The following is a 14,062-nucleotide window of genomic DNA, read 5'->3' as shown; positions in this document are numbered from 1 at the left end:
GGTTATTCTACTTTTAACATCATCAATTTACCCACCATCTTCAATAATAAAACTACCCAGGTAATTAAAGTTGTCCACTTGATCGACCTTTTTGATACAGAAATTCCTTTTCTTTAATTGCTTCTTATACTTATTGTATTACTTTTTTTACCGTAAATTATAAGAATCTTATATCACCATTAAAAAAAAAACAATCTAAAGATTAATTACGATTTATCAAATTTTTATAGAGTATGTTCAAATTATCAGTATAACCTATTTCTTTTACACATACGCTTACAAATTTCAGCTCGATTTCTGCAATAGCCTTTCTACTGCTATTTAAGACAAATTTCATCTTGTGCTCTATAATGTGCTCTATAACATCAATTTAGTTTAAAACGAAGTTTTCTTCAGAAATCACGGTTAAATGGGGAAAGGGGGGCATTTTTCCCTGTAGACCCCCATTTTAGAACTTCTTAATTATTTTCTGCTGTCTACGAGTTTATTGATACAATGGCCTTCCTAATTTATGGAACGTTGCCGTTGAATTAGTTTTCCAAGTGAAATAATGATACAAGTTTAATATAAGTTCAACTAGGGGTTCAAAAGTAAACTATTTGATAAAACATATGAAATTCTTTTTAAATCCCGTATGACTTTCAAGTTTTAAAGCTGATAAAGATTTAAATGTTATATTAATTCTGATTCTTCCATGACGTGAAACTGATTTAAAGTTTTATTCTCTCATTTTTGTTGCAATTTAAAGTGGCAGGTAGTGTTGATCCAAGACAGGTTACAGCTATAGAATGTTCACCTTGCATTGATTTCTAATTATTGAATCGTTTACACATTATTTAATTTTAATAAAATTATTTTTTATTATAGAGATAATTCATTCTACTGTGTGCAGTTCTGATGGTGTGGATCAACCAAAACTCTTAACATTTAGTCAAGATTTGGTTATATATGGTCGTTTTTCACCAAGCGTGTCTGAGCTAGAACGATCGGGAAGTTCATCACTAGATGTTACACAGAATCCTTCTCATGTGAGAAATTGGAACAGGCATCAAACAGTGCAAAGTGGGGGTAAACAGTTTGAGTATGAGGTATGTGAAAAAACTTTTTCGCAGTCAGTCCTTTTAATCCAGCATCGAAGATTACACAATGGGGATAAACCTTATAAATGCGATATATGTGATACAGCTTATTCTGGGGCAGGCTGCTTGATTCGGCATCGAAGACTACACACTTGTGAGAAACCTTATAAGTGTGATATATGTGAGAAAACTTTTTCTGTGTCAGGCAATTTGATTCGGCGCCGAAGATTACACTCTGATGAGAAACCATATAAGTGTGATATATGTAATAAAACCTTTACTGAGTCAGGCATTTTGATTCAGCACCAAAGAGTACATACTGGTGAGAAACCATTTAAGTGTGATATATGTTATAAAACATTTTCTGTTTCAGTCAGTTTGATTCACCACCAAAGAGTACATACTGCTGAGAAACCATATAAGTGTGATATATGTGAGAAAACTTTTTCTCGGTCAAGATATTTGATTAAGCACCAAAGAGTACATACTGGTGAGAAACCTTTTAAGTGTGATATATGTGATAAAACTTTTACTCTGTCAAGCAGTTTGATTACGCACCGAAGAGTACATACTGGCGAGAAACCATTTAAGTGTGATAGATGTGATAAAACTTTTTGTGAGTCAATCAGTTTGAATATGCACCAAAGATTACATACTGGTGAGAAACCGTATAAGTGTGATATATGTGATAAAAATTTTTTTGGGTCAAGCATTTTGATTAAGCACCAAAGACTACATACTGGTGAGAAACCGTTTAAGTGTGATATATGTGAGAAAGCTTTTTCTCAGTCAAGTAGTTTGATTAATCACATAAGAGTACACACTGGGGATAAACCATTTAAATGTGAGGTCTGTGAGAAAACTTTTTCTCAGTCAGGCAATTTGATTAAGCACCAAAGAGTACACACTGGGGAGAAACCATTTAAGTGTGATATATGTGAGAAAACTTTTTCTGAGTCAAACAGTTTGATTAACCACCAAAGAGTACATACTGGTGAGAAACCGTTTAAGTGTTAGGTCTTTGAGGAAACTTTTTCTCAGTAAATCTATTTGATTTACCACCAAAGAGTACACACTGGTGAAAAACCGTTTAAGTGTGATATATGTAGGAAAAATTTTTCTGAGCCAAGTCATTTGATTAAGCACCGAAGACTACATACTGGTGATAAACCATTTAAGTGTGATATATATAAGAAAACTTTTTTTCAGTCAGGCAATTTGATTCACCAACAAAGAGTACATACTGATGAGAAACCGTTTAAGTGTGACATATGCAAAAGAGAATATTCTTCTAAATTTAATCTTAACAATCATATAACAACCCATTTATAATCTACAATAACAACCCCCTGTGGTCTTGCTCAGCCCTATTGTAAACTGTCCCTCTGTTTTGTTGCTACTCATTTATATATTTTTGTCAGTTCATTAATTGATTTGTGGAATATTTTTGTTCATTTCTTCTGTGAGTTTATTTTGTGTTTTGTTTTAACTTGTTCCTTTCTTTGGTTATGAATACCACCCCCCCCCTTCTCCCAAATTAGTCACTATATGTATCCATGTTTGATTAAACACCCCAGTAAAATCCATTTTATTCTTCTTATAATTTTTTCTCTCCTTTTTTAAAATCTTTTTACTTATCATTGGGATTCAAATATTGTAAAAAAAATACGTATGTAGTTTATGGTCTGTCCTCAGAGAAGTAAATCCTTAAAATTATGATTGTCACTAGGATTTCTAATCAAGAGATAAGAGTATGTCTGGTAATTAGGATTGTTCCAATGCGGCGAGGTCCTTATGAGTGATTATTATAGCCTTAGGGAAACCACTACAGAAGTAAAGAAAACATAAATATTGGTTTGTTCGAGTGTTGTCATTGGTAAAATTGGGTATTTTGCCGTACTTTTACGGACCCTCTTAGAATTGGTACTTTACATATTTAAAATATTATACTGACATCTTTTACGGCGCTTTATAGTTAACATAGTGCAAAACTATCCAAAAGGCTCGGAAAAACAGGTCTGGGTATTATATTGTTATTTTGATTTCTACTGGATACACAACAGGGTGAAAGAACTAAATATAATTGCACTGAATAATTTCGTTGTTAAGTGTTTATACTTGAGCAATAAATTGATATTTGACTAGCCCTAATCTAACACCATGTTATTCTATTTGCACATGCTTATTCTCGTTTAATAAACAATGTACGTAATCTTTCACTCAAGAAATTCCAGAAAGCAATATCATTTGATCTCTGGGTCTGTAGCACTGTTACCCAGTCTAATCTGGTTTCTCGCCTCTCTTATGGATGGAAGATGGGATGGACCCACATGTTTCTCTTCTTTCTGAAAAAAGCTGGGTGTTAATTGAGGTCAGTATTATTTCTTCTGCCAATCTGAGGTCTAAATTGATTTGGATAGGGAGAAGTACTTTATCCAGACTATTGCTCAACACCTGATTTGCCTGGTATGAAAGACCCTACTCAAATGTAACATTACTAACTACCACAATGTTGGAACCTTAACGATACATCTTCACAAAGCTTCTGATCCCTCAAAATAGCAAAAACTAAGCTATTGCTTCTTAGAAAAAACTGTCTGACTAAAAAAAATATTTTACTAGAATTTGTCTTGAAATTTAGAATCAGAAATGGATCTCATTGAATCTAAAGTCATTCAATATACCAGGTGGTCAAAATGCATTAACAATGTAATTTTGCTGTCATCTAGCAATTACTAGTGAACACAAAAAGAACCCAGTTTATATTTTTATTCAATTAGGGATAGTTGATTGTTACCAAAATGAGTTAGTAATTAAAAACCTATTAATTAGATTAATAATTTCATAGTAGAATAAAAAAAGAGGTTTGCAAAAGAGAAAAAAAACAGCCTAAGAAGTAAGATCAAAGTCCTCAAATGTACCATAATATTGTTTTCTTTCAAAAGAGATAAGATTAAATTTTATTAGAAATCAGAAATTCTAGTGCTCCTTTTAAGATTCAAAAGTAAAACAGTGGTAGGAAGCAGGAGCGTCCCGAGGGGGGGGGGCGGGGAGGGATACCATAATATTGCTTTCTTTCAAAAGAAATAAGATCTGAACCCAATGATTAGCAAAATACATAACCAAAGCTATTTCTGATATATTTTTTCACCTAAATCAACAGCTTTCCAAGATAGCAAGAAGCCCCTGATATAGAAATTTGCCCAAAAATTTTATAATTTATAAAATTGCTAGGCCACTTTATTTTTAATTGTTGCTTTAACAGCAGTTGAGAAGGAAATACTTCGGGTTGGTAGGGTAGACTAGAGTTTAAATTCAGAAAAGAATTAACATCTATAATATTTTAATTCAATAAATTTTAAGTACGTAAAAATTTTGCTGACAGATTTGCGCAAAAGAAAAAAAAGTTTTGTATATGCTCAACATGGATACATGCAGATATGTTGTACTGGAAGCCTGGGCTTCCCCTCCAGGTCCCACCTCGTGACATGGACCGGCATGGTTCATATTGCGGTCTTGTCAAACACATTTGATTGTTTATGCAAGTCTGTTTACAGCGTCTAACAAAGATTCTACTAAGCTTGAAACTTGGTTTTCTTTTTTAAGGTGTTTGAATTGTTGAAATCCGTTGTTCAAATATATAAAAATATTTCTGAAATTAACAGCCACATGGCTCCAGCATGCGGTAGGTTTCTACATGTGGATTCTCTTTTTCGCTTGTCTTCTAACCACAGACAATTTGCTGTCTTCAAAGATATTCAAGGTTTTGAATTGCTGTAATCCCTTGTTAAAATTTATACGGATATTTCTGAAATTACCAGTTTTTTTCTCCCCCCCCCCCATTTTAATGTCTTTTCATACTGCAGCCTGTTCACAGATATTTGATTATTATAAACTGAGCTTGAAACTTTTGTTTTTCTTTCTTATGGTTTTTGAGCTGTTGTAATCTCTTGTCAAAATAGAGAATCATCATTTGTAATAATTGCAATTTTTTTCTAGGCATTCCTGCTAATGTAAAAAAGTTGCATTCAGAAAGATTTTTGAGTTGTTGAAATCACTTGTTAAAATATATACAAATATTTTTGCGATTGCATTTTTTTGCTCTTTACGGTATTTAATGTCTTTTAAAAATATTGGGTTATTTAAGCAAGTCCAATTTCCAACAACAATATGCACTGAGCTTCAAAATTTCAGTTTCCTTTTTGGAAGTCTTTTTTTAAGAGAATCATAATTTGTAAGAATTGCAAATTTTCGTTTTTTGGGCTTTCCTACTGACACTATGTAACTTGATCCGTTGAAACCTGTAAGGTTAATCACAAAGCGATTTGATTTTATCAAAAAAAAAAAAATGAAATTTTTAAAAGCACATTGCTTATAATTTGAGAAAATAATTCGTTTATAAAAATAGTATATAGTATATATAGTATATATATATATATATATATATATATATATATATATATATATATATATATATATATATATATATATATATATGCTATATATATATATATATATATATATATATATATATATATATATATATATATATATATATATATATATGCATATATATATATATATATATATATATATATATATATATATATATATATATATATACATATATATATATATATATATATATATATATATATATATATATATATATATATATATATATATACATATATATATATATATATGATGTGATCACGACTATGTCAAAAAACACGAAAATACTACTACTAGTAACAACTCACTGCACTACAAAACCATCTGATGTAGTCACGGCTATGTTTGATCAAGAAAATATCTGAATGCATTTAAAGTATAGTATGAATCACTTGCAAAAAACACGAAAATACTACTACTAGTAACAACTCACTGCACTACAAAACCATCTGATGTAGTCACGGCTATGTTTGATCAAGAAAATATCTGAGAACATTTAAGGTATAGTATGAATGGCTTGCAAAAAACACGAAAATACTACTACTAGTAACAACTCACTGCACTACAAAACCATCTGATGTAGTCACGGCTATGTTTTATCAAGAAAATATCTGAATGCATTTAAGGTATAGTATGAATGACTTGCAAAAAACACGAAAATACTACTACTAGTAACAACTCACTGCACTACAAAACCATCTGATGTAAACACAGCTATGTTTTATCAAGAAAATATCTGAATGAATTTAAGGTATAGTATGAATGGCTTGAAAAAAACACGAAAATACTACTACTAGTAACAACTCACTGCACTACAAAACCATCTGATGTAGTCACTGCTATGTTTTATCAAGAAAATATCATACACACCTATGAAAGGCTAAGAAATTCAGCTCAGAAAAGTAAAAAATAGCAACCCTCACATCCCATTTCATAGATTTCAGACAAAACACACCAATGAAAGAGTAAGAAATCTAGCTCTGAAAAGTCCAACCAGCAAACTACACATCCCAAATCATAATTTTCCGACAACACCAACCTATGAAAGGGTAAAAAATCCACCTCAGAAAAGTCAAAAATAGCAAACTATCCATCCCAAATCATAGGTTTCAGACAACACATACCTATGAAAGACTAAGAAATCCAACTCCGAAAAGTAAAAAAAAACCATCTGATATAGTCAAAGCTATTTTTTATCAAGAAAATATATGAATGCATTTAATGTATAGTATTAATTTATTGGAAAAAAAAACCAAATAATAATAATAGTGAAAACACACAGCACTACAGAACAAACAGAAGTAGTCAATGCTAAGTTTTATAAATAAAATAAATCAATGCATATAAGTTATATTAATAATGGCTTGCAAAAACACGAAAACACTACTACTAGTAACAACTCACTGCACTACAAAACCATCTGATGTAGTCACTGCTATGTTTTATCAAGAAAATAATCATACACACCTATGAAAGGCTAAGAAATCCAGCTCAGAAAAGTAAAAAAATAGCAATCCACACATCCCAAATCATAGATTTCAGACAACACACACCAACGAAAGACTAAGAAATCTAGCTCTGAAAAGTCCAACTAGCAAACTACACATCCCAAATCATAATTTACTGACAATACACACCAATGAAAGGGTAAGAAATTCAGCTCAGAAAAGTCAAAAATAGCAAACCATCCATCCTAAATCATAGGTTTCAGACAACACATACCTATGAAAGACTAAGAAATCCAACTCCGAAAAGTCAAAAATAGCAACCCATACACCCTAAAACATAAGTTTCAGACAACATTCACCTACGAAAGACGGGAGCCCGGGGAGGGCCTATGAGGGTCTGAGGGGGCCCATGAGGGCTGGGTGGTCCTTTGGGAGCTTGGGGGACCTTTGAGGATCGGTGGCTTCCTTCAGGGTTGGGGTAGGGGGATTGGAACCCTTTGGGGTTGGGGGTTCCTTCGGGGTTGGGGTGGGGGGGATCGGAGCCCTTTGGGGTTGAGTTAGGGGACCTCACAACACTGTTCAAATGGAATTTGTGTATTATAACGACCACAGATTCTCATCCTCAAATCCTCTTCTAAAATCATCTTTTAAATCATCTTTTAAAATGTCTCTAACTGTTTCACCGAAATAATTCCCTAAAATAATAATTTGTTCTGAAAAGATATAATAAAGCCTTAAAAAGTATTATAATGGGGGCTCTGGAGCTTTTGGGGCGTGGGGGGCCCTTTGGAAGCCCGAAGAACCTTTGAGGACCGGGGGCCTCTTTCGGGTGTGGGGTGGGGGATCGGAGCCCTTTGGGGTTGAGGTAGGGGACCTCACAACAATGTTCAAATGGAACTTGTGTTTTATAACGAGCACAGAGTTTCACCCTCAATTCCTCTTCTAAAATCATCTTTTAAATCATCTTTTAAAATGTCTCTAACTGTTTCACCGAAATAATTCCCTAAAATAATAATTTGTTCTAAAAAGATATAATAAAGCCTTAAAAAGTATTATAATGGGGGCTCAGGAGCCTTTGGGGCGCCGGGGGCTCTTTGGGAGCCCGGAGAACCTTTGCGGACCGGGGGGTTCGTTGGGGGTGGGAGTGGGGGGATCGGAACCCTTTGGGGTTGTGGTAGGAGACCTCACAACACTGCTCAAATGGAACTTGTTTATTATAACGACCACAGAGTTTCACCTTCAAATTCTCTTCTAAAATCACCTTTTAAATCATCTTTTAAAATGTCACTATACCCTCCATGTAACTGAACCCTTGTATAACCGAAATCCTGTACAACTGAACCCCCGTGCTACTGAACTCTCGTGCTACTGATCCCTAGTGCAACTCAACCCATTTTAACAAAACCCTCATGTAACTGTACCCCCTTTAACTGAACCCTCGTGCAACTCAGCCCTCCATGCAACCCATGATTTATCATAGGCCACTGGGCTAATTTGGCTTTTTTGTGTATGCCCCATTGTTTTTGTGTGGGTTCCATTGTAACTGAATCCCCATGTAACTGAACCCCAAGCAAGTGATCCTATTTTAAATTGACAATACTTTTCAAACGTTACTTGTGTATTATACAGACCACATCGGAGAGGTAAAACTAGGTCAAGCAGCAAATTGCCTGAGTTAACAACCCCTTCGGGCTTACCTTAACTGTTAATCAGTTTAATCCTTTTTTTTTCTCCACCGTCCTACAATCCAATCACTAATTAAAATCATTCACATTCCTATTATTCTAAACATTAATTAATATCGTTCATAGAGTCCAATTTGCGAATTCCTTATCCCTTTTGCAAAAATGTCAAATACTCACTCTCTTTGAGTTAAATTGACAATACTCTCCAATACATCACTTGTGTATTATACAGTACTAACCATCGGAAGTTTAACTTACGTAAATTAAGTTATAGACAATACTAGCATAATGAAAATTGGGATGGAGTGTACGGACATTATATCGGGTTTTTTAATTGAGTACATTATACCTTGGCAAGTTTTTTAAAAAACCAACCTATCAAGTTATTATATGGTCTAACCACCAAGCTTTTTCTAATCGACTGACACACAAAACATGAGTCTCATAATAGAAAACCTGTCTGCCAACCCATGTAGGGTTCATTGTAATAGGTCACTGGCCCATGGTAAGGCATATTACGCTATCAGAGTCAGGACCTTTACCACTCTTACTACTGTTAACAACCAATTCCAAAAGTAGCTCTATTTCTTGTTCGTGTTTGATATAAAGTTACAATTGAGGCAAGAGTGATAGCTCTTTCTCAAATCCTAGGAATTTAAGAGTTAACTAAATCACTAATTATTTTTGACGCAATATCTTCAATTAAGTAAAAAAAAAATTCAAGATCACATATGTCAGAACATTAGAATATTTGGGCGACCCGGCTCAATGGTAACCGAAACTCTAAAAAACGGGATGTTGATACAAATAGATACATCAAAAGAATCGGATTTTAATTCTGATTTCAAATATATAAGTTTCATCAAGTTTCATCTTACCCATCAAAAGTTACTCGCCTGAGAAAATTTGGCTGATTTTCGAAAAAAGGAGGATACACCCCCTAAAAGTTATAGAACCTTAATGAAAATCAGACCATCACATTCAGTGTATCAGAGAACCCTACTGTAGAGATTTCAAGCTCCTATCTACAAAAATGTGGAATTGTCCATTTTTTACCAGAAGAAAGATCACGGATTCGTGTTTATTTGTCTTTTGTTTTTTGTTTGTTTTTTTCCCCAGGGATGATCGTATCGACCCAGTGGTCCCAGAATATCGTGGGAGGGCTCATTCGAACGGAAATTAAAAGTTCTAGTGCCCATTTTAAGTGACCAAAAAAATGGAGGGCAACTAGGCCCCCTCCCATGATCATTTTATTCACAAAGTCACCCGATCCAAATTTTGAGATAGACATTTTGTTCAGCATGGTCGAAAATATGATAAAAATATCTTTTAGGATGACTTGATCCCCCAAAGTCCCCAGGGGGAGGGCTGAAAGTTATGAACTTTACTCAATGTTAACATATAGTATTGGTTATTGGGAAGTATACAGACTTTTTCAGAGGAGATTTTTTCTGGTAGGTGGGGAAAGAGAGGGTCGGGGGCTGTATGGAAGGATCTTTCCATGAAGGAAGTTTTCATGGGGGAAGGGACATTGCTATGAAGGGGGCGCCGGATTTCCCAGCATTATTAAAGAAAAAGATCAGGAATTAAATAAAAAAAAAACAAGGTTTTCAACTGATCAACTGATTGTGATTAAGAGGTCATTTTTAAAGAACTGGAAAAAAATTCGAACTATAGTTTAAAGAGCAGGGTATTGACTAGGGGACGAACCCCCTAATATACGTGTTAAAAATTTATGAATATAGAAGTTCGTTACGTAAGTTAATTCTAAGTTACGTATATTTATTACTAATAAAAACGTTCGTAAATAAAATTAAACAAGTTTCGAGAAAACCATTTAACCAAATATAATATGCAAATTTTGTTTGAGTTATTCATGTACGGTGAGCCAAAATCAAAACCTGCATTAATTCAAAAACATTCAAAAATTGAATAAAAAACCAAGTTTTTTCTAGCTGAAAGTAAGGAACGACGTTAAAACTTAAAATGAACAGAAATTATTCCGTATATGAAGGGGCTGTCCCCTCCTCAACGCCTCGCTCTTTACGCTAAAGTTTGACTTTCTCACAACTCTATTTTTTTAAACAATAAAAAAACTTTAGCGTAAAGAGCGAGGCGTTGAGGAGGGGACAGCCCCCTTCATATACGGAATAATTTCTGTTCGTTTTAAGTTTTAACGTCGTTCCATACTTTCAGTTAAAAAAACTTATTTTTTTTATTTAATCCTTTAAGAGCCGAGACAATTGTTGGAAAGTTAGTGATTATCTTTACCCACGATCACCTTTTAAAAGCAAAAGAGGTATTGCATGGCGATCTTGCGATTCAGTTTTAGACTAATATAATGTCAAAAGGACGATGATAACGTTTTAGATTTTTTAAATGGCTTGCTACAGCGGCTAAAGGCAAGCAAGTCATGCCTATATTTACAATTTAGTCCTCAAGTGGCATTTATTCGTGGTTTACTATTAGTGAAGTGGTTGCTGATTATGTGGTCTCACAAGTAAATAGAGTTTAATAAAGTGATCTTGTCTTCAAGATGCGGTTCTGCTTTGCACACCATGAGATTTCACCAGGGATCTCTACTAAAAAGTTCCAAGATGTCAGATTTGATCGATGGAACATAAACGTTTATTTATTGAATAAAATTTCAGTATTGGAATGTATGCTGCTGGATAACGATTCAATGTGTATTCAGGTGTATGATTCGTTTACTCCTACATCAAAAAGTTGATTTTTGATTAACTTTGATTTTGATTAAAGCTCTTTTGATTAAACCAAGATAACTCTTTTGATCAAACCATTGCTCTGAGTTTTTATTGTGCTGAGATTTGCTACGGTCTAAGATTTGCCGAAAAAAGCAGTGGTTCCATTTTGGAAAATCTGCATCAGCACTCAAGTCTTGGATTGGTGAAAAAGTCAAAACTCGTCACCGAGCAGGCATTATTGATTCGTATTCAATAAGAGTTTCTGATTTGCCGAATTCAATTTGGAAATCCCTTACTACCCAAAACACAACATTCAAGAGTCTCACTAAGTTGTAACAATGTAAGCCACAACAATGGCAATCAACTAGCTGAAACCAAAAGCTTCTTTTTTCATAAATAATATTAGAGCATCTCATGTTATCCACTGAACCCCTTTGCTCATGTCACACCTAGAATTACTCATGCAGATGATTGTTGATACTTTAAAATTACCGGTGTCCTTTTCATTGGTTATCTCACTCCTATCCCCAAGAAAGGCAAATCTAACATTCGGTGTTCGACTTTCAGGCCTATAAAAATATATACTTCATTCTGTAAACTGTTTGAGCTGTTTTTTGTTGATGAGTTAAAGGAGAAATGTAGCCACCATACCAGTTTGGTTTTCAGAACAAATAGGGTGCTTTGATGTCCTTGGTATTGAAGTTAATGCTACAATTGAGGTTGAAATCGACCAAGGAAGTTTTATTGTATCAACATACGATATTAGAAGTGTATTGGACTCCTTGGTAAACATGAACATGCTCCTTCATATATTAAAAAAAGGTATTCGCACCAACGTTCTTCGTACATTTCTAATTTTATATTTACTACTTAAAGTACGCATCAAAATAACAAATACATTTAACTTGCCGGTTTCTAATTCATCTAACCTATCCCGGGCTTCAAAAAATTGTTTTTTTTTGTCCCTGTGGCAACCCAAATGATCGGAAGAATTTTGTTTCTGTTTATCTAGGAGCGCTTCAACGTTTTATCAATTAACCTACTCTTCTTAAAACAGGTGTCTTAGACACTTCATCAAAATGCATATATTCATGCATTGAGGCAGCAACAAAAGTGACCCTTGTCTGAACAATGGGCGTTTTCTTTTTATTTCATTTTTTCGAAGTTTGGGTTTTTTTTATAATATAAAAATGAAATTCTAGATAATTTTATTAAAGTGTACAGAAAATCAAATAAGTTTGAGGTGAAATTAGACCCAAATAAGCCTCTGTCTTCGACCCTAAGCAAATCAAAGCCTATTCATTATAAATAAATGAAATTAGTGACAATCTAACATATATTCTCTAAACTAAATGGTATTTTAACAAAACTTGAATTCATATACGTTAAGAAAATTTCAACCCATCGGTTTTCAAAATAGAGGAGGGGTAATACGTTTTCAAGATCTTTTCTAATCGCAGTAAAATTAAATCTTTAAAAGAAATTATTAAATGTTGACAAAATGATAGACAAAACAAAAAGCTAAACTGGTCTTCTAGCTATAGAGTAACTCTAGAACAGTAATTTTCTCCTATATTTCCTAGAAAGTACATTATTTTACTTTATTTTTATCAATTTTACTGGCAGAGTTTTTATTTTACGGTAGTTTTACAATAGTAAAGGGGGACTGGTTGCCCTCCCACCATTTTTCATCGTCCCTCTAAACATGCCTTGAAAATTTAAACTTAATACCGTTAGTCGTTCTTAAGATATTACAAATACGCCCTTTTGAAAAACTGGATTCATATAGTATTTTTTTTATTTAGTTAAACATCCCCCAGAACATTTCCTGAGGATTCACCTGGATACAAAAAACCTTATGCAATTCAATTACAAACAAAGAGTCCCTCTTCTTATAATAACAGTCCCTGGAATTAAAAAAAGGGTAAATTACATAATTTACAGTTCTGTCCCACAGGGGGCTTAGGGAAAAGGGGGCACGTTATCCCGGTATACATAGTTACTAAACTTTTTGCGTATTTTGAACAAAAGCACATTTTCAAAAGTTTGATCAGTTTTGAGGGGACGGGACATCTAAAAATTGCAACGGGGCTTCCAGTCTTTCAAACATTTTTTAAAACACTTGTGATTTTCAAACTAATATCCTTGCCCGTTCAATAGATACTGCTTATGCACCTTTTTGACAACCAGCATGTACTTAGTATGTTTTGATTGTGTTCAGAATTCATCTCCAAAGCTTTGAAAGGTCACGATATTCCCATAGACATAATTATGTGACCTTTTCATAATGGACTATTCAAAACAAGAAACTATTTCAAACTTTGATTGAATGTTTTTGGAGAGAAATCAGCAAAATAGGGTATGAGAGGGGACTGGCAGCCCTCCAACCACTTTCAAATACCCCCCACTAACATGTCATGAAAGTTCAAATTTACTACCTTCAGTCGTTTTTAAGATACTGCAGATCTGCTTTTTGACAAATAAGATGTACTTAGTAACTCTTGATTTATTTTAATATACTCCACAACGTTCTCCAAAGCTTCAACTTAATAACCAAGACCATTTCAGATACACCCACAATCAAAAATTTATCCTTTAAAAAATGATAAACCCTACATGTAAATAATTTATAAATTGTACAATTGACAATCCTTCCCCGTCGGGGAGCGGGGGAATGGAGCCCCTATAGT

The 14,062-nt window shown here is 33.8% G+C and overlaps 2 protein-coding genes across 3 annotated transcripts in view; one reads left to right on the top strand and one right to left on the bottom strand.

The window, feature by feature from the left end:
* LOC148943953 (uncharacterized) overlaps window positions 1–2,096 on the top strand; it is a 34,691-nt gene extending 32,595 nt beyond the window's left edge. Inside the window, exons 5-7 of the mRNA XM_089101672.1 lie at window positions 868–954; window positions 1,201–1,669; window positions 1,727–2,096. Coding sequence (XP_088957798.1) covers window positions 868–954; window positions 1,201–1,669; window positions 1,727–2,096 — 926 coding nt within the window. The remainder of the gene's footprint in view (window positions 1–867; window positions 955–1,200; window positions 1,670–1,726) is intronic.
* Window positions 1–14,062, bottom strand: part of LOC148943950 (uncharacterized) — a 628,351-nt gene that overhangs the window by 493,013 nt on the left and 121,276 nt on the right. The window lies entirely within an intron of this gene.

Source organism: Artemia sp. Qi Xiang Cuo, chromosome 15 (genome assembly GCF_049724085.1).
Source record: "Artemia sp. Qi Xiang Cuo chromosome 15, ASM4972408v1, whole genome shotgun sequence".
Classification (NCBI taxonomy): Eukaryota; Metazoa; Arthropoda; class Branchiopoda; order Anostraca; family Artemiidae; genus Artemia; species Artemia sp. Qi Xiang Cuo.
Note: the sequence above shows the minus strand (reverse complement) of the source record. Positions and strands in the feature narration are given on the sequence as shown.